At 49.0% G+C, this 27903-nt stretch overlaps 1 protein-coding gene across 1 annotated transcript; it reads right to left on the reverse strand.

Annotated features, from left to right (window-relative positions):
• Positions 1 to 481: 481 nt before the first annotated feature.
• On the reverse strand, positions 482 to 27860 carry LOC135914457 (neprilysin-1-like). The gene is made up of 11 exons (XM_065447322.1): positions 27726 to 27860; positions 16143 to 16489; positions 14968 to 15306; positions 14176 to 14421; positions 13012 to 13215; positions 8042 to 8284; positions 6932 to 7135; positions 5832 to 6142; positions 3366 to 3510; positions 2779 to 3165; positions 482 to 731 (listed from the first exon to the last, which is right to left on the reverse strand). Exons 1-11 carry the CDS (start codon positions 27838 to 27840, stop codon positions 621 to 623), a joined length of 2652 nt encoding a protein of 883 aa, XP_065303394.1. The 5' UTR covers positions 27841 to 27860; the 3' UTR covers positions 482 to 620.
• Between the last annotated feature and the right edge of the window lie 43 nt (positions 27861 to 27903).

Here is a 27903-nt window from a genome sequence, read left to right on the forward strand (position 1 = left end):
ATTGCTCCTGGCCCTGCACTGCCGCCGGGATCGGCCTGGGTTTTCTGTCGACGTGACGGACGCGAAAGAAACCCGGGATCCTAACCACAGACAGCTTCGCTGTAAGAGTGTTCGCACTACATTCGTGCATGGATGGATGGATACAACTTTCTTGTACGTCCGGCAAGGTTTAACGCGACCCGGGCTCAGGTCTCCCACGGGGGAACGTGAAGGCCCTGCCTCAACGCCGCCTCACGGGCTTGCTGGACTGCGCACATCTGGATTCCGAGGTCTGAGCTGCGCAGAGCGGTGACCCACCTCGACGACAGGGTCTCCGGAGTAACTGCCATCCCTCCTATAACTACATTGCACTCCCACAGCATGTGTTTGAGTGCAGATACTGCAAATTTTCTTCCGCCTGGGAGTTATATGCGTATGTCAATCCCGGATTCACCTTCGGAAGTTAACACTGCAGTCTGGTGAGTAAAATAAGAAACGCAGAAAGAAACGGAAGCTCGCTCCCCGTGGGTGCACGAAAGGAGCAGAGCAGGTTTATTATTGCAATCGCCATTCGGCGTCATTCTGCAGTGCGCTGAAGAGGCGCACCGCACGCGTGCATGGACCAGCCGATGGTGCGTGGATCATCCGGTGGCGGTCCAGACGGAGCAGCTCCGGAACGGGTTCATGGGCGAACCCTTCTTGCAGCCGTAGACGCGAGCAAAGTGATCCGAGTTGCTCAGCGGCACGTTCACCTGCGCTCGTTTGCGTGCCAGGTAAACACAACTGATCGCGCACCTGTTTCCACTATATGTTGAGGTCAGCGAAAAGTTACGATATATACACCCCACGACGACTCCAAGCTCACGGTTCACGTTTAGCGTCAATTAATGTGTCGCTTGGGACAGCAGCTTCTTGAGTTCCGAAGCTCAAATATTGCTTGTGCAGCTTCAAAAAACACATCCTCTGCAGACGTATGCCAATCTGAGCAACCGACACATCAAGATATAGAAAGATTTTATTTACAGGAAAGGCAGACAGGTCGATCTGAGCTTGGCGCGCTCTAGTCTGCTATACTCTGCACCGGGAAATCGGGAACGGCAGTGGAAAGTATAGGGAACAAGTAACATATAAAGGGATGTATTACGATGAGAAGAAGAGGATGAGAGAATGCTTTCTGTGCATTTGAGGGTGGCCCTATACAAGAGCCACTCGTTTAGTCTATAGGCTGCATACACTGCAGTATACTACGAGACCATGCCGTCCGCTTTCACCCCCCGTCACGGTCGCGCAGACTCCGATAGCTGACCGGTAACACTCGACGTTAGAAACAAAAAATTCACTGACGATTACGATATTCCCTAACGCGAAATTTGAGCGCAGCACTATACGCGTTTTCATTTCGCGATATATTGGCTGGCGCGGACAATCTGTCTCGTGCGGCACGTTGCAAACGGAGTGAAGTGTGGCGCGACTACCTCGCTAATCTGGAGGTCGCGAGAGCCAGCGTGTGGGTGACGCGTTGGCGCGATTCACAGCAGCCGCCGCCGACAGTACGACTTAGCGTTAAGTACGACTTGCACACAAGCTGCAGGCACGGTATACCTTCACATTGTTATTCGAATATATGAGAACACATAAATCTGTTACGCGGAAACCGAAAGACAAAAACCTTTCCAGCTGCCGTTTGAGGTCTGTCTGAGTGGCCGCGGCCGCTAGGTACAGCTATAGGGCAGCATACACTCAAATTCTTGCAGGCCCTCCAATATAGCGCAAGTGCTTTATTGAACTAGTTGAATTTCTGAAAGTGTAACGCGTAAGTACGACTTGACATGATAGACATGATAGCATCGGATTGTAATACGAATATACGAGAAAACGTAATTCTGTTGCGCTGAAACTCAAACACAGAGCTTTCCAGCTGCCGTTTGTTTTTGGGTGAGCCCGCCACGAAAAATCCCGACCAATTAGAGGCTAACCGCTTCGCCGTAAAGACCGCGCAAGGAAGTTGCTGTATGTACCAGTGATGTATATGCAGGCTGCGGTGCAGCCTGCGTTGGGGTCATACCTGCACCGTATATACTATATATACCTTCAACGCGTAGAATGTGACTTGAGAAACAAAAATAATGGATCACTGGTTAGAAAAATCGCGCATATAAGTGTCTGTATTGCGTCTACTAGACTCTGATATGTTACTTAACTTCTACATTCCCCTCTGCCCGTGCTGCTAGAAGCGCATAGGAAGCGGAATGCTCGCCGCATATAGACGAGCGTATAAGTCCACGATGACACAGGCACGTCAGGGATGACCGTTTTGTCCCGCCGACAGTGATGGGTCTTAAAAAAAGTATGTGTACTAATAAGCGAACAGTTAAATGTGCGCTGACGGCGCGTGGCTTTCACGTGTGGCCGAGTTAACGTAAAAGAAACGTAGACTTCGCTCCACCTACAGACGCTTGCTGCGTCTGCTAAACTCGCGCAGCATACGCTAATCCTACGGTTAGCGTAAACTTAAGTGTCGGCAACAAAAACCAACCCTCCTATGGCAAAAAAAAAAGGCCAGGCAAAAGGTGCAGCATAGGTCTCATGGAGACTTTCTCCTATAGAATCAAAGTCCCACAGCAGCCCATATGTGCGGACGCGGTGACTTGAAAACACCGCATATAGTTCGAACAACGTAACCCCGGCACGAAACCCCGCGCACGGCTTGTGTGAATCTAGCTTCGCTATAATTGCGTGCCATGTCCGCATATAAATTACCGATTCTGCCCGTGCATATAAATATAACAGACCGCGCACCTTGAACTTGGCCGGCAGCCGCTCTCGGAAAAGGATCTGGCGGGCGGCGGTGCCGTTTCGCGCCGCGGTCGCCGGCTGGTCGCAGTGCCCGAGGGCGAAGTTGACGAAGAACAGCTCGTCGGTGGACAGGGCGCGCAGCGTGGGCAGGCGGAACAGCGCCGGCCGCCCCTCGCGCAGCGGGAACGAGCGGACGTAGACGCGGTACAGGGGCTCGAGCACCGCGTTGTCCTCCACGATCTCGGCCAGGAAGTCGTCGGTGACGCCGCCGGCGGGCGAGCCGGCCTCGGCCGACAGCACCTCGCCGTACTGGCGCAGGAAGCACCACGACAGGTGCGCGAACCGCAGCGACGTGGCGCGGCTCCACGACGGCCGATCGTCGTGCACGGTCTGCATGTATATGTGCACGTATACAAGGCGGGCGCGGTCAGTTGCGCTTCTTACATTAGGTTTCTCATAGCGCCACCGGAGCTGGCACTGTATATAGCGCCCGCGAGCAATCTGACTGAGCACCATACGTGTCACGCACTTCCGTCTTTCGCAACATCAATCGCAACAGCGAGTGTGCGAGTATATACATGCACGCGTACCTGCATGTCGGCGACGGCGGCGAACAGTCCCCGCAGGGCGTAGGGCAGGAATCGGGGCACGTGCATGGGAAGCACGTCCTGCACGCGTGCCAGGAAGCCCAGCACGCCGTAGGGCAGCAGCACGCTGTTGCGCTCCGGATCGTGCCTGCATTGCACCACCGCGTGCAGATATCGCCACTCATTGTATCGCGACCGAAATAAGGACAACGCGAAAGCTCGATCCATTAATGAGCACCAATGAACTCGCCCGGATTTTAGTGAGTCTTCGCGGATCCCGTGTTTTAAGAGTTAAGACGTGCAGATCTGCGGAAACCAATCGTTTACGCCGATGGCACCTCGCACTGCAAAACGAAGTCTATACAATGCGCCTGACCGGTCCCAGATGGAGAAAGGCGCCGTCACCACGTAATAAGCGTATACAGGGGCGCTATAACGTAAAACTATTCCAAACATTTCTATTCCAATTCTGCAATCAGTCTTCCGCGATTGGTCAAAAACATTTTGGGCCACCCCCACTTCAGCTGTCTATCACGAGACGTCACGAAAACCGCGATAGCTCCACGTCTGATGTGAGGTGTACATACTGATTATGCATGATTTGACCGAACAAAAGTAAAATAGTTATTTCTGATTCGACGCCTTTTCGCCAGTAGCTCCCGGCTAATGGCCAAAAGTTTTCGGGCTGCACCCACTTGACCTGTCTGTCACGCGACGTCACAAAACCACAAAAACTCACCGCGTCAAAGTGACCTGAACGCGTTAAAGATGCACTAATATGCCGAAAAAAACTGAATTTTCTTCTGAATAGCCGCAGGCTGCCTCGTTCCGAAGGGAATAAAAGATGGCTGCCACCGATCGCTCAGGCACTGGCTACTCGCCCCTGCCGCAAAGCATGGGTTTATTTGCGTGTAATAAACCTTCTTGCGAGGCCGTGTAACATTTTAGAGCACTTTCGGCACGTTTACGCCCTCGTTCTGCCAACTCTTCTTTGCTGAGGATCCATTTTAGCGGCATTCTTAATCTTGCAGTTGCATGCCGCCGTGATTTCCGACCAGCAACCGCAAGCTAAGTAAGGGAAAGCGCACCAGTCAAAGACGCCGGCACCACCCTCTTCATGCTGTTATCCATTTTAGGTGCAGTGGCGCGGCCCCATCGAATCCCTTTCCACTTGAGCGCGCTCCTCGCCTCTTGTCAGCCAATTCGATAAGGCAAGCCGCTCAGTGTCGCCAATGTTATTGGTTTTTCAAGCGAATAAAGGGAACCTCATATGAATGGGGAGAGCGTTTGATTCGTCTGTTGAGAGAACCCTGCGGGTGACCGCCCGATGCTTACGTCGGCGGTTACGCAATGTTGACGTCAGGAGATTGGAATAAAAATGTATTGGAATAGTTTTACGTTCGTTAAGTGTTGTAATCAGTTCCCATGACGTTTGTTGGAGTGCTGGGGCTCTATATAGGGCCCCAGCACTCCTACAAACGTCATGGGAACTGATTACAACATTTAAAGATCGCGCACGCTGCATGTACCGATACCAAAAAAAACAAGAATGAGCATTACAGCAAAGAACACAAAGTGTGCAATACGTAATTTTTTTTAGCAATATAGTAGAAAGAAACCATAAAATACGCAACGCGAGTTGCTAAGAACGGCCCGCTGACGCGCAAGTTTTGCCAACCAGTTGCGACCGCGGGCGTCAACTTTTCCTGGAGCGTCGCCGCAAACCTCTAGCCACGGCGTGACTAACTCGACTGTGTGTCGAGAACAATACGCGCGTCCTCAACTCTCCGTCGCTGGAGCCGAGTTCGGCTAAGCAGGCACTGTGCCTGCACTCGCCACCGCGGACCCGATCTGCTATGAGCGGGGGAGTTGCCGCGGGAACGTCGACGGAGACCCCTTCCCACGCACCGTTCTGGAAGTAAGTCCCGAGTTCTGCGAAGACAGTCGGACCTCGGCGGGCTCCATGAACCTCTCTCTCTCTCTCTCTGTGCGTGCGTGCGTGTGTGTGTGTGTGTGCGTGTGTGCGCGCGCGTGTGTGTGTGTGTGTGTGTGTGTGTGTGTGTGTGTGTGTGTGTGTGTGTGTGTGTGTGTGTGTGTGTGTGTGTGTGTGCGCGCCCTCGCGCAAAGAGGCGGCCGTTTACGTCACCTGGGTATCGGATGCTCAGGACACTCTCTCAAGCTCGCTGTCATGCTAGACTGATGTAGATACTGTAAATAAACCCATATTCCTCGTTCTCGATGAGAAGCAGTCCTTCTGCACTCCTTCCCTTCATCAACGTCCTCAGCGTGGATAAGTTGGAGGACGGCATGGGCCAGCTACCTTCTAATTCATGCCGGACTCCAATCTTGACAACGGGTTACGAGCGATGGAATTGAGCCCCCAATCCTGACAGAGTATCAGCAACTTTCACTAAGCCTTCCGGTGAAAGCACGTAGGCGGGCGCGGTGGCAAAGTAGCGGAGGGCGTACTTGTACGCGAGGTCGAAGCTGCTGACGTCGTGCAAGCCGACGGCACCGCCGTTATTCCAGGCTCCAGCGCGGGCAGCTGCAGAGCTGTTCCGGTGCACTCGCTGCAGCACGGACCAGTAGCGACGCTGCACGGCGGTCTTCATGTGGAAGTAGCTCTCAAGCAGGCTGCGCTCGTTCAGCATGGGCACGTCCACGAACAGGTGTCCCAGCTCGGTCTCGCCCGGCTGCTCGCGGGGCACGCCCAGCGACAGCGACGTCTGCGACAGCCGCGACAGCGTCGCGTTCGCGTCCTCCGCCGACAGCCACGGAGCCTGCGTGGCGGGAAAGGTACCGTTGCAACTCCGCACTGCCGAGAGAGACGCCTGGCGGGCACTCTGGCAATCGGGGATGGTGCGAGCAGTTGCTGGTGTTTTACTAAACACTGTAAAGGGCGATTGGAGTCATTGCCTCGAAGCGTGAAAAAACTACTCAAGCTTGACTAAATCACTAAATCTACTGCCTCTAACCGATGAATCGAGGTGATCAACTTGATAACTAGATAGAATATGTTGAGACCTAACCAAATATCAAGCCGATATATAGTATAGCAAGCGAATCGAATCGAACGTCGAACACTTTGCGAATAACGATGACCCTTTCTCATCGTTAATATATTATTGTGCTCACGTCCTGTTCACCATGTTAGCAAGTTTGCTCGCAATGCTGAAGACTCTCCCTCACATAATCTGTCATGCATTATCAGCGCGAAGACAAGGAGGCAGTCTCGCCAGCCACTAAACACATCGAGACAAAAACGGAAATACGCGTACATTCTGCGGCGACGCGGCCGAACGGAAAAAGCACGCATATGTATATACTTTCCATTTCTTGATGCAATGGCACCGACGTTTAACCTTGCAACGATGCTCGTTTCCGATTGATTCGCGAGAGAACGCCCAAAGCTGCGGCACCCCTTTGAACAGCGCCACACAATTGAAGCACAACTGCCGAAATGTCACGTGTGAGCACGTGATTGTGGAATACAACAGGCGCGCGAGGCCGCAGTGACATCCTCGCGCATATATAGTAGCAACACGGAGGCGAGCAATAAGATGGCCGACCTTCTTGATGAAGTGTGCCATGGCGTCGGCGGCGCTGTTGGCGAGGCCGAGCATCTTGCGCGCCGTGTCCGGTTGGCTGAGGAAGGGCGTGGCGTGGCGCAGCATGACGGTGAGTGCGGCGCCGAACACCTTCTCCACCAACTGTACGCACGCCTGCAGCCGCTCCATGCCGGGGATGCGGCGGCCCTCCACCGACAGGGAAACCTGTACAAGGAGACGACAGGCGGGTGAGCTAGCCGCGGGACCGCGCCGGAGGCTTAAGAAGCAGTCGCCAGTATGTGGTACTTCTTCGCGTCCTCAAATTCTCCTCTTGGAAAGCTGCGACAACCTCTTGCCCGAGGAAACGAGAATAGTGACAAAATCGTTAAGTGGGCTACTGGGTTATCATGTGGTCCCAGAAAGAGATATGAAGGATTCGAACCAGTAGCAGATGGAATGTGCTATATCTATACGATGGAATTAACAGAGTGAACACCACATCAGACGTGGTAGTTATGCGTTCCAGTTAGCTCGATGCCACTCTGAAAACGATGGATTGCCGGCAACCACTTTATGGAGGAGTAGCTTCCCTGTCCCATATTTAGCGCAGTTTTAACGAGTTCTACCGCTCAACGACAGTGCTTTTATTCTGCATGCTTATGCGCTCTTGAGTAAAACATGCTTCAGCGAAGAAAGCAAGGTGAACATACACAGTCGCCCACAAAAAGTTTGGGCCACACAGGATTTACGAAAAAACTGAATACTCGCAAAGCTTGGGCACATTGCTTCGAATTTAATGTTTCTATAAGTAGTAGCTTGTGCGACCTACGTAGCTACTTCATTAAATTAGGATCGCGTGCCTTAAGAGACCAGACATTCACATTTGTCGTGGTACTCGTGCCCCGCAAGCTATTGCGGCCGACTTTATACTTCATCGGGTAGGTCGAGAACAGCAAATGTGCAGTTAAACACGTGCAAGCAAGTTACTCCAGCATGAAAAAGAAATTATATCAGAATTCCGTCTTTCCTTAGAGCACAATGAAACTACAACGAAGTGCGTTGATCATTACTAAACATAGTTGTTGTAACGTAGCTAGCACATCGAGTTCACGCAGTTCCGTTCCCGCGTACCAAGTGTTCACCAGTGGGTCCCGGCAGGAAGGGCGCCATGGCGACCATGAGGCGGTAGCCGACGTAGTTGAGCAGCACCGCGGTCGGAGTGAGCTGCGTGAGCCTGGCCAGCCGCTGCAGGTACAGCATGGAGCGCACGGCCACGGGCTGCATGGCCGCGGCTGCCGCGCTGCCCTTCAGCACACCGTTCATGAACAGCACCCAGTTCCAGCGGGAGCCGCCCGGCACGCTGCCTAGGGACACCTGAGCAAGGCGCAGACACGCGCTCGAGAGGGGGGCCTCGGGCTCTCCGCTACTAGTGCGCGCATGCATAACGTGCATCATTGAACGCGCGATGCTGACTGCAGACTCTACCTCACAGCTTGCTTGCAGCGCTGCCGAAGGTATGCTACGAGGCGTACACAGGCAATATCCTTGCGCAGCGTAATGTAGTTCCGGGCGTAACTGTCTGATTACACAGAATTACAGTGTTTTGCTTCTGCTTGGTACATGACACGTACATGAACGCGCATGTATACATCCTTTTACCGCGAATCCGGCAACCGCTGAGCAGACGACGCGGCCCCGAATAAACATGTCTCGAGGAGCATTCGGCCTTCCTATTGGCTAAGGAGGCTAAGGAGCTTCCACAGTGCTGCAAACGATTTGTGAGACGGAGTATACAGAAAACCATCTCGATCGAGATATACAATGAGACAGTATGTTCGGTAAGAAGTACTGCACGTTAATTGCGCTGCTTTACCACAAGTACGGGGGGATGGAAAGGAGAGGGGACAATGTGAGGTTACAGTGTGGAGCAGAAGGGAAAGAGTTTGGTAGATATAGAGATAACAGGCGCAGCAGATGGAGAGAGGGAGGAGTGCAGGTATAATTTAACCATTTATTTAGCCTGATCCTATACCTTTTTTTAGGGGCGCACGAATATTCGAAAGTTTCTAATAACGAATTAAATAGTGACCCATTCGATTCTATCGATTCGGTATCTTAGAATTGAATAGCCACATTTATGTAAGTACGAATATTTTTCGAACACTTTTCGAATATTTTAAAACGTGAAATGTGTGCAATCGAAGGTAAAATTGGAAAAAAAAAAAGAAAGAAGTACGATAAATGCAACCCCGTGGGCATCAAGTTCCATTCGTGCTTTTAATAAACAAAGCTTCATACCGTGCACGCAATTAAATGACGAAAAAATTTTAACGTTATGAATACTAGGATATGAGCATCGTTTTGTATCGTTTGTATAAACGGCTGCTCATTATTCGAAAACTATTTGATATTAGACTGGATTCGGTTCTGGCACTATTCTATTCGTATTCGAATTCGGTCCCAAATATTACTTTTCGCACACACGCTTACTCCAGAATCTCGAAAAGAAAAAAAGAAAGTAATTGGAACATAATCGTCACATATTACACCGGCAATAGTGCTTTTACCATACGCGTCATTGATATGACAACCCCGGGAACCAACCCGCCTACGGGAATAGCCCCTTCTAGCTTATCCGCGTGGCAGTTCGCCAAGCCAATGGTGGTGTAGTCATTTTTGCAATCAGCGTGCACAAGCATGACTAGTTTGCTTGCCTTAATTATGACATGAAAAACGTGGACGTGGCTCTTGCGATGAATACATGCGCGAGAAACAATCCCCAACGCGTGCGCATCTATAGCACTTCGCCTTCGTTCGTACCATAACCGGTCGCCATTAGTCAGGCAGATGTGCAACGCACAGAAGCGTACACGCAAATCATAAGGCGTCATGCGGCCTGTAATGCCTGTATCTCGAAAGTAGCTGGAGAGATCATTTTAAACATGGTTAATTAGTAAGCATGCTATGACATTAAAGTTACGGACAATTGAAGAAAAAAAAAGTCTTATCGCAGTTCCGGTTATCCCACTACTCATTCGGAACATCAGTGCTCTGGAACCGTCATAACATGAGATATGAGCGTCGTTCCACTGGTTGATTATGCGAGTATGACAAAAGAGAACTGCGACAATGTGATCGTGCGTTACATATGGTGAAAGAAAAAAGAAAGTGATGCGCTTCGTTTGCAAACCGGATGAAGAAATGCTGAGCTAAGCGTGAAAATTTTTATAAACAAACGGAGTGCCGTGACAACCCCTTTTTGCGGTATTGACTGCTTGACCCATGCATAACTTGTTTAACCTATGCATAACTTCACTTTCGAGCGTACTTATACCCCTCATTTCCCAAGTAAGTACGCTCACCGAGCAAACGCTGTCCATCGGCTATTACGAACTTCCTTCCGGAATATGACAGTAAGCAAAGGAGGTGACACCAACCTTTTTTTTTCCTTATTTTTTTTTTACGAGTGTAGAGTGCACAGTCATAAACATGCTCAGGTCGTTCTGTGACAACAGGTAGCTGCAGCTGCGGCTCAGCGTGCCACCTTAGCACAGCCTAAGCATCACAACTTACGCGGTGGTCACAGGGCGCAATTTCGATAGCGATCGAGCCTGATAGGGATCGAATTTCTCGGTCGCGATTGGCTCCTTTGCGCAAGCTGCGGGAGGATCGAAGCCAATCACGGGTCGAGCATGTCGACCCGGATCGGGCTCGATCGCGATCGAAAGTGGCCATGCATGTGTCGCCGGTATTACAGTGAAAGCTCGTTAATTCGAACTTCAATAATTCGAATTTATGGATAATTCGAACTGTACGATTTGGTCCGGCCAAGCTCCAAAGAAGTCTATGTATAAAGAAGTCCGTTAATTCGAACACGAGAAGGTTCCCTCACGGATAATTCGAACTACGCTCGCCTGGCACACGGCCAGAGAAACGCGCCTACTGCCTACACACAAGACTGTATTACCTCCGAAACGGAGAGGGCGGCGAGAGAAGGCAAAATCGGAAAAATATCTAACCGACGCGGGGTCAGCCAGAAGGCAGCGGCGGCTGCCGCCTCTCCGTTCTACGTAACCTCCGAGACTTCTTGCCCGCTGCGAATCTCGGAGGCTTCGCAAATCTTGTACAGCTGCTAATGCTGTGCGGAGATGGCACGGCAAGCGCCAAAACACAGTGAATCAAGTACGTCGCAGCTGCGCTTGCAATCAAGAACCAACGAATCAGGGCCTTCGCCACCTTCGCATGTTCAGCGTCTTTGTCTCGGCAGTCTTCATCGGTTGTGCATCTCTGTTTTCAGCTTAGGAGGCATCGGCCGTCGCGATTCATTGTGATGGTGTTAAGCCTCCGCTAATGTTCGTTTCATTGGACATCGGTGGTGTGGCACAGTCGGACCCAGAGCTTCGACTCGGCACACGCCATCACTTTCTGACACGCCAAATTTCTGACATGCCCTACTGCTTCCAAATCGCAGTGTACTGTTGCTCTCCTTCACTTTCGTTAGTTCGAACTTTCGTTAATTCGAACTGAAGCGGCTTCCCCTTGCGGTTCGAATTAACGAGCTTTTACTGTATATGTTGCACCGCACATACAGAGGCAAAATAACGAAGCGAAATCTGGGCTTCGTGAAAATCGCGATACAAGGAAGCGCCAGTAAATGAAGAAAAAAAAAACTGCAGCGCTAAAATAAGCCCGCCATCCCACAGGAAGCATGGCAGAAAAATAGAGTCATATACTGCACTGCCATCGGAAGATGTGCACGTCCGAAACTATATATCGAAAGCGTCAACCTTGTATTTTCGTAACTGCCAATGGTACATTTATATAAGCATCCCTGCTATTTAGAGGGAGGAAGTGACTGCGTTGGCTGTCATGTATGAGCCGATGTCGTAGTAGGACTTTATATACAAAGTGTTGTGCGGCAAAGCATTGATATTTGGTGCCTAGTAGGAGAGAGCTATATAGTACAGCTCGAGTGAATGCGAATGGAGCACGGATGATGTGACACCACGTGTAGCGATGGCATTCACTCTACTTGAGTTTTTTTTTAATTTTATTTATTACTATTACATTGTACGTTTGAAATAAAGCTGGACTGTCATTAGGTCCTCGGCTGCACGTTGAAAGAATACGTGTTGGCAGCCACTGCGTCGAATTTGATTAGGTTTGTTAGATTTAAAAGAAAATGTTAAAATCAAATTACTGTTGTAAGCGGCTTTTTTGTTTAGGTCGTCATTTTTTTAATTTTAAAAAATGTTATAAGAATTGCAAAACTAAAAAAATTAGAAAAAGTACGAAATATAGAGTTGCAACTGTGTAACTCAGCGATGAAACAACGATATCACAATTCTGTAATCTGACTGTAAATTTGACCGCTTTAGATGCTCTGACGGATGCACTTTACAGGATTGCGTGTTTGATTGTGGTGTAGGGTGACAGATTTGTAAACTTCGTGTTTGTGTTTCTTCTTAAGCTTAGGAAATTTCGGCAATTTGTGTAAAAAATAAATAAACATATCCAGATCACAAATCAGAATTCTGCTGTTACAGTCGTTAAATTCAACTTTCTCTTTCATATTCAACACAAATTATTCAAATTGGACCAGAGGTTGTCCCGCAAAAGCATGTCTGCGTTTTACATGTATTCGCATAGGCGGCATCGAAGCTGGCCCCGAGCTAAATAAAGCCTTTTCTTATAGCGAAGAGAGCCCGGTGGATTTGATAATCGCTTCAGCGGTCTGCGGTGTTCAATAAAGGGTAACCGCTTATGGACACCCAGTTTCGAACGGAATTTCAGCGGGCTCTTCGCGCAACGTGTAAAAAAATCGACGCGAACATGCCGGCAAAGTAGCCGCACGAGTCGTATTTCCGACGTATTTTTGGCAATTAGTCGCCGCGTCTATTTCGCGCCGGGCTACGACGCTTCGTGTGATTGTGACTTAAAATATAACATACAGAAAGCAGTTAAAAGCTTCATTACACACCGTCAGCATCACGTAGACGAGAACCATACGCAGTAGCGATGGCATGCTGAACATACGTCGGAAATGCTTTTGTATACCGTATACTCGACTTCCACTTAGAGCAAATCTTCGCTACAGTTACCCTGAAGAACAGCGGTGGCTTGCGCGACGGCTGGCTCTCGATGGAGCGAGCGAGGCCTGCCTCGAGCTCCACGATGGCGTCGATGATCTTGTTCTCCTCGCGACCTGTGTAGAAGAACTTGACCGCGCGGCCCACGATCTCCCGGTACCAGTCCATGGCGCGGCTCCCGTCCATGTGTTCGTGGGGTGACAGCAGAAGCTGCGCCTGCGACCGAGAGTGGGTACACGCGGACACCGAACTCCGTTTCGGCTCTTGCGAACTCTTGCGTCGCGCGATTTTAGATCGCCCCCCAACCAACCTGGCTAGAGCTTTATTTGGTTCGACGTGTAAGTCTCAATGTAATGTACAATGGCGAGAACTCTACACAGACGTTTCCTTTAGGCCGTGCAGGATCTCGCTTTGTCAAATCAGGTTTCGCCGGGTCAAATCTACGCGCGCTCTGCAATATTTAAGGAAACTCTGCTTTCTTTGGGTGCGCACATACTCCTTGTGGAGATGGGCTTGTTTCGATGACAACACGGCAGAAACGGTAGTGCCCTAAAGAATTTGGTAGCCAAATGGCAGCCCAAGTTGCGTATCAAAAGGCCTTTTCGCAAAAGCTACCGTGAGAACGATGACATATCGATGATACACATCGATTAAGCTCGCAGTAATGTAATCCGTAATCGAAGACACCGAGAAGAAGGAGGATGTTAGATGTTTGGCCTTTTTCGAGTAAAGTACGCGCGTTTCCCCCCGGTTTTATTTGTCCGAAATTCTGAATACGGTGCATTTGCGGCACGCAATTAACAGATAGTGCTGAGGACTATTTTTGAACGCTTTCATTATTGTCCGACTGCTGTTTTGGAACACTGGAGTAATTTATAGAATGATCAATGACTGTCAAGTGGCCTGAGTAACTGCTGCGGTTGCAGCACATGCCATGTCAGTTACGGACGGACGGAGGGACAGATGAACTGAGGTCACTGACTGATCAGCCTCGTCCGAGGCTATATCGCCTGCTTGAATATTTGAACGAATCAACACAGCACATGAACGTGTGCGAATCAGCATGCCACGATGCACGTGCGTGCGGCTGGACCATCTAAGCACGCGCAGTTGTCCCGGCGCCATGCCTATAGGCGGACGTAAAACGTGCAGGAGGAACGATCACTGCGACAGCACCTGTCCGAGGACAACCAGAAGCCTCTCTCTGGGCGGTTGGCGCTGCTGGTCGTCGCGGAGAGAAGCCAGCCGCTCGAGGCCCACGGTGACGAACGGGAAGATGGCCAGCGAGCCGGCCACTTTGCCCGCGATGTGTGCCACATTCTTGCGGCCCCTCGGCGTCACGTCGAAAGGCCAGCCCTCGAGGTCCAGGTACCGCAGCACGCTCGTGAGAGAGTCCGTCTCGCGCGACGTCCGCGAGGACTCCTGCGTGAGCGCAGACACTATATACGTCGTTGTCCCAGTGTATATCGCTACGTTTCACAACGAGGTTGCGCGACAACCGAATTTCCGCCGTTGGCGAAGGGCAACGGCGGAAATTCTTCGGAACTTTTGCAGGCAACTGGAAGTGAATCCACAAAGCTTTCGCGTGGTTCTATCATAAGAACTGTAAGAATGCGGGCTATACGTATAGGTAGCGAAACTATACGGGGTGGAGCAAGTTTTAGGAGGCATCAATTGGCGGAGTCCAACAAGCGCTTGCGATGTTCCATCCCTTTTGTCTAGCTGTCAGCTGTAAAAGAACAACAAGCAACCAGGCGGCTGTTTGTGAACCACGCATTGCAACACTTGTAGCAGGTGCCCTCACTTATAGACGTGTAAGCTACAGTGCTTTTATGTTGAATGTGCTAGGCACCAACGCTCAATAACAGTGCAAGAGAATCTTTCCTTTAAAAGAAAAAAAAACATTTTCATTTTCTTTTTCAGGCACTGAGGAACGAGGAGCACTGCCGTCGCGTGCACTACACGTACCTTCGCGCAGGATGCGACGAACAGCAGGATCTGGTGGCCGAAGTGGTGCCTGTTCTGGTGAACCCGGTCGGCGTCCTGCGCCACGTAGGCGGCGGCCAGCTCGTGCAGCGCCAGGTACGCGTAGCCGGGGCTCTGGCTGGCGTACGGCGCGGAGCGCAGGTCGGCGCCCCCGAGCAGCCGCTGCCAGTGAGACGAGCACACGTGCGCGTAGTAGTCGTCGCACGGAGACACCGCCGAGTCGAGCTTGTCGTCGAAGTAGTGCGCCTCGGCGTGGCACACCGAGTCGTTGCACAGGTACAGCGCGGTGCCGGCGGAACCCGACGAGCGCCACGCGATCGTCTGTGCGTACAAGAGACCGCGTTCACCGTGGTGCTGGCAGGGAACGGCAAGGCCAGTAGCACAGGCGCGAAGTCAACGGAACGAGTCGCTGTTATGGGCCCAGCCTACATCGCGTCCTTCGCGTTTCAGAGTGCCTCAAACACCTTGTTGCTTAGCAAGTCGTCCCCGTTCTTATGTATTTTGCATTAAGCGAAGCTCGGAAGTTATCGTTTACTTCATTGCTTCGGATTATTTCTTATTGCGCCCGGTTAAAGCACACGCACACCTTTTCCATATCCCCTACCCCACTTGTATACGGGAACTGCGAACGAAGAGTGGCAAGGCTTTTATTCACTCGTTTCGCGACAACGTTGGTTCTTCCAGAGTCATTCAATGCTTTTCATTCTTGCATTAAAGGACTCTGGTTCTACCCGTTCTCTGCACCCTCGCCCCTTCCTCTCTGCCAGTCTGTCTAGCTTCCCTCTGCAATAGAAAGGTAAGCGCTGCAATTTCTGCAATGCTTTTTCAGGGGGTCACGGATAATTACATCTGTCAAGGGGCTAATGTGGCGACTCCCAGGGAGCTCCAGAGGGCACCGTGCACAGTCGAGGCGGCGCATGAGATCCAAACGAGTATGTCGCGTCGCCTTTTCTCTCTGCCGCGCTCCTCTCGTGTATACAGACGCTCTGAACGCTCCCCCCCCCCCCAAGCCGCCCTCCACCCACCCTGAAGCGGTGTGCCAGGCAGCAGCAGCAGCAGCAGCAGCAGCAGTGAGAAAGTCGAAGAGGCAAATAGAGCTTCGCGTAAAAAAAAGAGAAGAGAGAGAAATAAGAAAATAAAACCGCAAAGCGACGCACCTTCCCGGAGACGAGAATAGCGACCATGGGCAAAGTAAGCAGGGCGGCGGCCAGCGCGGCGGACAGCACTATCGCCAGGCGCCTCGACCCCTGCAGGCGGCTGAGCAGCTGGGGAATAACCCGCCGTCCGGGCCTGGGCGGGGGCACCAGGTTGAGGTCGCCGCACTCGGACGAGGCCTGGCTGCTGGGAGCCGGGCTGGAGGCCGGCGCCGGTCGCGTTCCTCCTTCCGTCTCCCGAGCATCGCTCGCACCGCGCGCGCGCACAGCCGGAGCCGGCGGCTGCGACGCCGACGTTGTCCTGGCCGACGACGTGCCCCCAACCGACGAACGGTTGGTCGACGTTGCGGCTGGACAAGTAGCGAATTCGGACTCCTTAGCGCGTTTACATGGCGGCGAATAATAACGCGATCGGAAAACGCGCGCGAACACGTATATGCGCAGCCTTTTGCTAAAGTACAGACGACATACATACGGGCCGCGCACTGACGCTTCCGTGGCACTTCTGCCTATCTGTCATGCCAACTGAAATTCAAACCCCTTTATTATTAGCTAGATGCGTGGCTAATTAACTGTCAGCGATTCTGTTACATGCGAATAACAACCATCACTCGATCTTCCGGGAAGTCACGTCAGGCGTACCGCGCGGCGCTGTTCTGGAGCCCTTTGTTTCTGCAATGAATATTATCTGTAGCATCAAACGTGTCCGCCTTTCATCCGGCTTCTGTGCATTTACCGCTTCACTGAGAGAGAGAGAGTAAAACTTTATTAAATGTAAATAAAACAAGGCACGATGGTTGGAGCCCCTATTCCAGGGCCCCACTGGCACGAGCGGCTCACTGGGCTTGGTCTAGAAGAGCCAACTGGCTCTCCCGACCCTCGTCCGGAAGCAATGCCTCCCACTGCCTATTCCTCATTAGTGGATGTTCGTGTAATATGGGACTGTCTATGTGCGGAGGCCTCCTGGGACACTCCCATGCGATGTGTTTTAGTGTGGGTGTGTCTGTGCACCACGGGCACTCGTCAGTGAACCTCGTGGGGTGTATTCTGTGTAGGTGGTGCAGGTTGGGGTATGTATTCGTCTGAATACGACGCCAGTCCCTCTCCTGTTGGCTGTTTAAATCGGAGTGAGGATGTCCAAAACGTCTCCGCTCCTGCCTTTGCTGTAGGAGGATGTCACGAGAATTCGGCGGAAGGTCATCGCTAGGCCATGCCGTTGCTCGGACGTCCAAACCTCGAGCAATACGGTCTGCCCTAGCGTTTCCTGCCAGTCGCTCATGTGCCGGACACCAGACGATAGTGTGGTGCCCCTCTACAACTATACAGATACTAACACGCTTCAGTCCGACCTTCATTGCCTAATAAGTTGATACGCCACTTCGCTCGTGTCTTTGCCCACCAAGAAAACAAGGCGTACGTTCCTGCATGCTGCGCTAGCTCTATGCCGACGCCGGCTGCACGTTATTGCCGATTCTCTGTCCAGACGGCCACTACGAGGCTCCGACGCAGGTTGACTTGATTGACATTTGATACAGCGTACATGCTGCCGCACCAGATCCGTAGTGGAACTCCCCTGTTACGGCAAGAACATACTCATAGCCCAGACGTGATAACCCTCATACAGATGACCTCAAAACCTGGAGCCAGTGAAAAGCGAAAATTTCGAATTTCTTGCCAATATAAACCGCGCGAAAAGAAGACGTCGTCTATTGGCGTGAGGCATATGCAAAGTAACATTTATTCTATAACTATTGGCGTATATATAATTATGTTTCGAAGCAGATTCAGAGCTCTGATACAGGCTGCGTTTTACTGGCTGTTCTACGATAATTCACATTTGATTTCGACCACGCCGCCGTACGAAAACCGTTTCGGAACTTTCTTCAACTGCTTCACTGTAACAAATCAAATAAATATCCGTGGTACAGTATATTGTTAGGTCTCCTGCAGAACTTCCAGGTGCAGCGCCGCAATAAGATTATTTATGTGGAGAAGCCAACATTCAAAGCTCGTTTTTAGGTCAAATGTCTACTGCATACGCGCATTGGAAGCCAAAGCGCATTCTCGCCAACCGCGTGGCTTTTTCATTTACCACATCAGTAGCGGCGACCTGGTACAACCTTGTATAGTGGCTAATCAACCACGATGTGGCACTGTGAGCACATGTTTACGTATGGCGCATAGCGTTGGTTAAATATATACGTATAACTTTTTAGCATTGTCTTGCTCTCGATAAAATCTTGTACGACGCCTGTTTGCTCGCGCGGGGCTTTCCGTGATCACTCATCTCGCCTTCGATTGGTCATTTCAGAGCGTTTCGGTAGCTCTACACAGCCGTAAACGACAGCGTTTGAACTCTTACTACACGAGGACAATCGAGCTCTGACACCGACATATATACACGTGCGAAGCCAAGCTTACGTTTTAGAGACATTTTTAGACTCGCAGTAAAACTTATTTCACGAGCTTTGCAGCGCTGTTTAAGCGCTCTTAAACATGTCAAAGGCAAGTAGAGCCTGTCCCCATGCTTGTCTTACGTTAAGTGGGTGCGCACTGAAGAATTACCGAATAATACCACGTGGATCGTATAACGCATCGATGAATGAATAACCCCTTATTGCACACCTCTCGCACGCTTTCAAGTTAACCAAGTACTGACGACACCAGATAATGTTAGTCAGAGTTTAAAAAAATATGCGAATGCCACGTATCTGAACAGAACCAAGGTAACGTTGTTTCCCGTCGCTTGGAGATACTCATATAATTTTTTCCATTCTACCTAACTACATAATTAGTCCTAATTAATTAATTATTCAACTTCTCAAATAATTAAATGAAAGATGTCAATGAGAAAATTGTAGAGCGACATGAAAAACTACCGATACAGCTTTCTGTTGCTCAATACGTGCTACATAAAGGTGTTTTTCCGAGAGTGAAAGAAGCCCGCTAATACACGCAGAGTGCCTCGGGCGGCCATTCAACAAACAAACAAGAAACAAGCAATAATAATAATAACAATAATACGTTTATTGCTTGCACGTGCGTGATATACCGACATAAAATACCGCAGACCATACATATTTGCGTGCATTGCATTATACGTATAAATACCTTCTTTTTTCGTCCACAACTAGCTTTCGGTGCCGGGGCTACGCGGCAACCGAATAATTTTCCGCATCTACGATGTTGTTACTCTGTTCTCCATAGCAGTATGACCGCCCTCGGTCACATGTACCCGTACGTTATCGCAGGGCATGGACGTTCCCCCTTTCGCCAACGCTACAGTTATTGTATATGCTACCGAAAGTTTGACTCAATCTCAATCAGCTTAGACTGCTCAATCAGCTTAGACTAATTAAGCATTGTTTGAGAACCCTGCTGACAGTCATTTAAAAGAATAGTTTGATTATTAGATGAGAAGATGAAGGTCCAAGTATCAGTATTTGAATTTCGCGCCGGAACCCCAGCGCCGGTACGTCAGCGTGACGTCAGGGATTCCACAGTATGTTTTCGCGTTTGGGCCGCGTTGGCTGAATAAAGGTTCCCGAAACTTGCCATGTTTAATATTTGGTTCCTTTAGAACACAATGTAATAAATCTGTACCGCTATACGTAATTAGTAGGCCCTAGAAGATGCCATGAAAATCCAAGACGTCACAGCCCCCAGGTGCGGGAGCATAAGTAGGCGTTGCCACCCGTATTTCGTTATTGCGCTTTTTCTGGCTTACCAAACGTCTTATCGTTGTAAGAGTGGTGTTTTTGGTGTTGTAGAACGGTAATTTACTGATGCAGAAGAAATCATTTTTCACTTTAGTGTCCCTTTAGGTCGAGAGCTCCTGTCTCTAAATACATGAGAATGGGGAAATTATTTTTCTCGGCAACCGCTGCGCCAACTTTGATGATGTTCGTTGAGTCTAAAAGAAAAAGGTGAAACCTTTTGCACTCTCACTCATTTGCCTCCGGGATCCTGCTCAGTGCATATCCCGGAGGCAAATTTATGCATGAAGAAAGATTCTCTCTGCTCGCGTGCACGGGTGTGTTGGAAACCAGACTGCAAGGGCAGGACGCTCACGCGTTCAAAGGTGTGATCTGCCATTCGAACGTGCCTGTAGAAGGGTAGATTCGGGAGACTTTTCACATGCGCGCGGTGATTGTTGAACCCCAGGCGAAAAGGGGTCTCTGTTTGTCCAATGTATTCCTGCTTACACACCTAGCATCGAATCTTGTACACGACGCTACTGGAATCACAATCAAAATTTTCGTTAATTTTATATACGAAGGACGAGTTCGATGCCTCGGCTCTGTCTGTTGTCATGTGACGACATACCTCGCAACGAAGTTCCCGACATGGTCGTTAGCCCTTGGGCGCGTTTGGCTTCTGTGTCCTCGCCCTGACTAACAAATCCCTTAATTTTTTGTCTCTTCTGTATACCACACGAGGCGGCCGCTTGAGGACAATAGCGAGTGTGATGCTCTGTTTCATGATGTTCAAATGACGGTTGAGAATGGCATTGACCCGTGAAGCACCGGTAGTGTATGTGAGGACCAAGTTCGGATCTGATTGGGTATTGGTATTGCTCCCCCTTTCTCCCATTATAACAACAGTCTGATAACAATAGTAAAAGACGGTGATTTTATTCAGCCGTCTGAGGTTGCCACCGAATTGAACCTACTTTTTAGTTCCGTGTTTACTAACGAAATACCACTTCCCACAGGTTTTAATGCTATTAGTATAAACGCGGACATGAATGACATCCTAATTACGCAGGAAGGCATTGAGCAAGCTATTGATCGTTTGCCGAGTAATTCAGCCCCCGAACGCGATGACATATGTCCAAAATTGCTCAATTTAATGAAACCAGTGATAGCTCGCATACTCGTCCCAATTTTTCAGCAACCCATTGATACAGAAATTGTACCTGACGCTTGGAAAATCGCACGCATTATATTTATATTTAAATCTGGAGATTCTTCTGTCCTTTCAAATTACAGGCCCATCTCATGAACGAGTATACCTTGCAAAATTCTGGAACACATCATATCATCAGCAATAGTGAAGTATCTCGGTCAGTAGGACTTTTTTTTTTTTTTTGAAACCAACACGGATTCTTGTGTGGCCGTTCCTGCGAGTCAGTTATTTGAACTCGTGGCCGACCTGCACGACGCTATAGACCAGTTAATGAGAATTGATGCCGTATTCATCGACTTTGCAAAAGCGTTCGACAAAGTTTCTCACAATCGTCTTATATTTCAACTTGGAAATCTAAACATAAACAACGTCTTGAACTGGACTGTTAACTTTTTAACTAACAGACAGCAGCTCGTGTCTGCCAGTGAGTTTTGTTCCGCACTAACCCATGTAAAGTCTGGTGTGCCTAAAGGTTCGGTGCTCGGGCCGATCCTTTTCCTTATTTACATTAATGACATAAGCAGCAACCTCACTTCTACAATTAGGCTATTTGCGGACGACTGTGTTATTTACAGAAAGATTACTGACCCTCATGACACTAACGCTTTGCAATCAGATCTTGACAATATCGCTAAGTGGTGCGAACAATGGCATATGGAAATAAACGTTTCGAAAACGAAACTTGTAACATTTACGACGGCTAGAGTCACTGAACCCATCTTTTATTCTATCGGTAAAGTGGCCATTGAAAAAGTTCCTGCAATCAAATACCTAGGTGTCCACATCTCTTCTGATTTGACATGGCACAAGCACATTGATTGTGTTGTTCATATAGGAGGTTACAGCAGTTTACGATAGGTAGTGAGGCACTGGAAGTGGTAAAGGAATACATCTACCTAGGGCAGGTAGTGACTGCGGATCCGGATCATGAGACTGAAATAATCAGAAGAATAAGAATGGGCTGGGGTGCGTTTGGCAGGCATTCTCAGATCATGAACAGCAGATTGCCATTATTCCTCAAGAGAAAAGTTTATAACAGCTGCGTCTTACCAGTACTCACGTACGGGGCAGAAACCTGGAGGCTTACGAAAAGGGTTCTACTTAAATTGAGGACGACGCAACGAGCTATGGAAAGAAGAATGATAGGTGTAACGTTAAGGGATAAGAAAAGAGCAGATTGGGTGAGGGAACAAACGCGAGTTAATGACATCTTAGTTCAAGAAGAAAAAGAAATGGGCATGGGCAGGACATCTAATGAGGAGGGAAGATAACCGATGGTCGTTAAGGGTTACGGACTGGATTCCAAGGGAAGGGAAGCGTAGCAGGGGACGGCAGAAAGTTAGGTGGGCGGATGAGATTAAGAAGCTTGCAGGGACGACATGGCCACAATTAGTACATGACAGGGTTCTTGGAGAAATATGGGAGAGGCCTTTGCCCTGCAGTGGGCGTAACCAGGCTGATGATGATGATGATGAAGCACATTGAATAGATAACCACCAAAGCATCCAAAACTCTCGGTTTCATTAGGCGTAACTTGCACTTTGCAAATCAGGCAACCAAACTCTTATAGCCTACACAACTTTAGTCAGATCTCAACAAGAATATGCCGGTTTCATCTGGAACACGCATCAAGCTTATCTTGCCGATAAACTGGGATCACTTCAAAATAAGGCTTCCAGGTTTATCACAAGGAAATACGCTCGCTACTCCAGCATCACAGATATGAAATCATCTTTAAATTTAAGCTCACTTGAAAAGCGAGGACTTGTCACCCGGCTATGTCACTTACACAAGCTCTATCAATTCTTTGCCGTTCACAGAATCTCATATCAAACCAGCACATCGCATTTTCCCCCGATTAGACCACTGCCTCAAAGTGCAATCCAAGATAGCTCACACCAAACTTATGCGTCTTTCACCATTGTTCCTTGCCATTTATCATTGGAATAAACTACCTGCAGAAATCATTTCCGAAAATAATTACGACGCATTTGTGAACAAACTGAAGTGCTTACTCTGTGCTGCTCCTTTAGGTGCTAACGCCCACCTAAATCTAAGTACACGGGTGTTTTCGCATTTCGCCCCATCGAAATGCGGCCGCCGGGGCCGGGATTCGATCTCGCGAAATTTGTAAACTTCGAGCGCGAATTTCTTCTTCAGCTTTCGAATTTTCTGAAATTGTTTAAATAAATTTAGGTGCCTAAATCGAAATTCTGCGTCACTAGAATTGAACCTTTTCTTTTAAGTGCAATAAATTTCATACCAATCGGTTACGCCCCTGTCTCATAAAACCATTTCCACGTTTTACATGCATTCGAACAGTGGAAGGAAACGCTTCAAGCAAGAAGTTCCCATGAGGTGGGATGAGTACGACCGCATCTTCTCGGCTCGTCGCGTTACCTTATCGCTGCAGTTGTTCTTCCCAGGCGGTGCAGTCAGGTGACCTGTTCTAGGGTCTCTATAGATAAAACAAACTTGTTTACTTGTTTTACCTAGGGACCTTCAAGGGCCCCTGAAACGGTTCGGACAAATTTTGTAGGCGCGTAGGGTACAGCTTAAGTAGAACATTCGCACCACAATTTAAGTGAAGCGTTACGTATTAATGGAGCTGCAAGCGATTAGAAGTTACCCTCCTCCCTAGCTATGCTTTTCCTCCTCAACTCGCTCGCCGAGCGAGCGGCGCTAAGCTCCGCCTTCACCGGTTCAGCGTCACGATGCGACGTCACATCGCTCACTTCCGGTTGTTTAGGAGCACGCCCCCTGCCGCGCGAGACCTCTCCGCTAGCCGCTTGGCCGTCGACCGAGAGCTATCGAAGCAGCCTGCGTTGCGAGCATTCTGTCGTACCGCCGAACGTGTCCGGTACTCCGCTAAAAACAGGCAAGCTGGTCATTTCGGCAAATGACTGGAGGCATAAACTCAAGCTGATGAAGGAACTTTAGCGTAGACGTACGTGAGCAGCCTGATCGGTCTGCACGGTCCAGACACTTGCTGGCGCAGCGCTTAACCAGTCAAACAAAGCGCTAATATTGCACTAACCAAGTGTAAAGCATTTTAAACATTTATAAATCAACGTGTTGATGATTACACTCCTGCGAAAAATACACACCAGCAGCAAAGAATAAACTTCGTTGCTGCTACTGTGTATGGTTGAGCTCTGTGCCACCAGGTGGCTGCACCGTGCAGACCGTTCACATTTGCCCTCATCTCGTGGCTCATCCCGGCACAGTCAAGCGGCCAGACCCTGTCCCCTTGCGCTTGCGTTTGCCCTAATACAGGACTCGCGGTTTGCAGGTCGCTAGGTTTGCAGTCCACAAGGCAACAAAGTCGAATCATAGTGCTCGCGAAAAGACTGAGACTGACTCTGACCGCGGAGTTCTCGTCAATATGGAGTACGTTGTAACACAAGCAGACGACACTTGCTGTGTGCCGGAAGTGCTGAAGTGTACTAAAAAACTATTCTTGTGTATTCTCTTTCAGTTATTTTCTTTTTACAAAAACAAAGTAACTAACATTCCAACTATTACGAGCATCATTTGTTCACCATAAAGTTGGAAAAATTATCGACCACGCGCCCTGGTCAGCCAATCAGATAGCTCGCCCATGTGACGTAATATGGGTTATTTGCATCATATGGGTAGGGGCGGCTTAAAATTCCGCCGAGCAGTGCGCTGCGATCGGCAGCGATGTGTATTTTTAAAACCTTATAATAAATTACACGCTTTACGCAGAGCACTTAGATGCATCAATTAATGATCAGAAGAACCTACTCTAACGACTCAGTACGTTTGTAGAAAATCGTCAAAATCGTTTCAGGGTCCCTTTCACATATTCTCGCCTGCTCACGGCCACTCATAAAGCTAACTGCCGGCTGATCCCATTCAAGTGGCCTGGCGCGAAGGGCAGCTTGCACACTGCGCATATGCCTTGCTCTTCCTCGCCGCCCTGCAGGTCCGCCCGGTAGGATCGAAAGATTTGCCCGGCTCTGCAGGGCTCTGCTCGACGATGCATGTTTGCGGGGCTTTCCTCCGATTCATAGCGATCCTTTCTTCGAAGTTGCCACTGGCAAGATGCGCACGACATAGCGGACAAACGACCGAGCGAGATGCAGGTGTTATCTTCTTCGAAGTCTCGGTTTGGTCTAAGGGATTAATAAGTTGAAGGCGAAATGTAGTAGCCGCGCCGACACACGAGGGCCCTCTACGTAGTGCGGCGGCCGATCTCGGTATCTGCCATTCTTTCTACGCACTGTGTGCTTGCATCACGTGGTTCGCTGTTCTCTCACCTCATGCAGTTTGTTGCGGCGGTATGGCGGGGCTTTAATTATCACTTGAAAGGTCCGTGGTTAGAAAGCGGTTGCCGGATAACGGTTACCGGACGTAGGGCCGTCCAGTAATTTTTGGACAAAATGCAGGATAATTTCGTAATAGTGTTGCCAGACGTAGGGCAATTACCCTACTATAGGTTATTTTCCGCATTTTGATTGCCTTGTAGGGCCACCAGGCAATTTTCCTACAAAGTGTAGGGTAAATATTGTAAGCCACAGCATTTTTTATGGAATTTGGAAGCCCTGGTAGAAGTAAGAAAAATCACAAAAATCTGGCAAGCTGTACAAGCTCAAATAACGGATGCTTATCACAACAGATATTTTCCGTTTCGTCATAGACGAATAGGATACTCCGAGACTCTTTCTCCGAGGTGCTAAACGCCTCTTCTCGCGGTGTCAGTTTTCGACTGAGCTACTGCCCAGGACGCGTTTCAATACTTTCTTTAACTTGGGCAAGGATGACACCGAGACAAGTACAGGTCGCGAAGACAAAGCTTCGTTCTCAAAGCAATCCACCTTTTCCGAATAAAGTCCGCAAATCATCCGCTTTCGTGCGACTCGCGCACTAACATTTTCCTTCTCTTGTCCACAAAGAACCCGCACTAATGAAAAAAACATTTTTTTTGCGTAAATTACGCGCTTCAATCTACACGAAGATTCGAGCCTAAGCGACACTCAAAACGCTGCCGTATTATGAATACCCGTGCGAGACACACCTGAAAGGGACAGTACTAACATTTTCTAAATTGTGGGGTTGGCAACGGCTCCTCTAAATACGCGTCAAAGAGAGCGAGAATATTCTTACGACCCTGTTGCAGAAGTTCGTACAACCCATGTAGTGCAATAGAAGTTAGTGACATAGATCCCATATGCAGCCACAAGTCTTGCTGCCATTAAATAAAGTCTACTTTAAAGTCTAAACGTATGATAGCACTCAAGAATTCAAGAATATCCCAACGGTGGCACAACTGATATCTTTGCCACACTCTAACACAAAGAGTAAAAGAATGTAAAGAATGTTCTCAAGTATGACTAATGCCAACACACACACACACACACACACACACACACACACACACACACACACACACACACACACACACACACACACACACACACACACACACACACACACACACACACACACACACACACACACACACACACACACACACACACACACACACACACACACACACACACACCCACACACACCCACATAGCGAGATATACTTGGAGAGAACGCCGCCCTCGTAATGAGGTCAGCCTTAGCAGTGACTGGCAGGAACTGTGTAAATATGAGCGTCGAAAATTGGCATTATGAACTAGTTGCATGGGAACTGAAATGTACTAAACAGAGACAATTGATGTTTTAACGGAGTTTAAACAGATGCTTCGGCTTGCGTTGCCTGTTCGTGTTCGTTATAGTTGTGCAAGACACCACAATTTTAAGAATGAAGTGCTAATAAATCACCTATATTGGGATCTGTTCATTGTTACCAGACTCCGAACTTATTTCTTTTGATTCTTGTATTGCAATCCTCAAAGCAATATTGTGTAGGCGACATTGAAGCTGTTAACTCAAAGATTCAATTTTAGCTATAAAAGACTGCTTGGCAAACGTAATATGTAACGAAAGCTGCATGAAACTTCCTTAGACAAATTAAATTGCACATTTCGATTACCTTACGGTTTCGGCCCACTATATATATATACGTTATATTTACTATTAACATTTGTATTACTTAAAGGTCAACTATGACGAAATTTTAATTGGACTAAATTGACTTTAGATGCGTAGCATATTCCATCAGTGTAATCTTGACAAAGCCACATGTGCTGGTAATTGTCTAATTTTCTTATTTGCAGCCTTTAAATAGCAGAAGGGCAGCGGATTGGGCGAGTTGGTGTTGCATGGTCTAAGCAGAAGACGCGTGTGCCCGCGGTGATGCTTGCAGCTGGATGCCCAGAAGGGATGGCAGGTCGCCCCTAGTGAATCACTGTACAGTTAGGAAGCAATAAGAAAAACGGCAAAAGTGAAAGGTTAAGTCCAACTAAAATAAGTAGGAAATTGCAATATGAAAAGGGGGAAAAGAAAATTACTAGCTTAGGTTTCTGAATCACACGCTCTTTTCTACAGAGCGAAGGCTTGAGATGTATGGGTGACAACCGACGTACGCCTTCTTTGAATGGCCACACTACTAGTGCATGCGAGAATAGACGCTCGGTCACTAGATATAAGCTGGAATCGACAAGAACTCTGTCGAATACATGCTCAGAACGGATGCGCATGTGTTTTGGTGTTTTCTTGCGTAACTTCAAGTTCTGCCACATGATATATCGCAATGCTCACCGCTTGAAGTGATGTTGGTTTTCCTGCCTGTCGCGGTCCTTGGCGCAGCCAGCGCGGCGTTCGGTGGAAACGAGCTACCGGTGGTTGGTGTCGCAGACGAAACACTCTGAGCCATTTTTATCCACCTAAAGCAGTTCAACGGCGTTGGAATAGCCTACGTCGGCAGCCAGGAACGTGC

This window comes from Dermacentor albipictus, chromosome 1 (assembly GCF_038994185.2).
Source record: "Dermacentor albipictus isolate Rhodes 1998 colony chromosome 1, USDA_Dalb.pri_finalv2, whole genome shotgun sequence".
Taxonomy (NCBI): Eukaryota; Metazoa; Arthropoda; class Arachnida; order Ixodida; family Ixodidae; genus Dermacentor; species Dermacentor albipictus.

Excerpts from the sequence above, each read along its gene's own strand:
- LOC135914457 (XM_065447322.1), bottom strand. The coding sequence starts at position 27,840 with ATGGCTCAGAGTGTTTCGTCTGCGACACCAACCACCGGTAGCTCGTTT. Across the intron at positions 7,136-8,041 it reads GACCCACTGGTGAACACTTG|GTTTCCCTGTCGGTGGAGGG; the intron begins GTACGCGGGAAC and ends CTCCTTGTACAG. Across the intron at positions 732-2,778 it reads GGCTGCCGGCCAAGTTCAAG|GTGAACGTGCCGCTGAGCAA; the intron begins GTGCGCGGTCTG and ends AAACGAGCGCAG.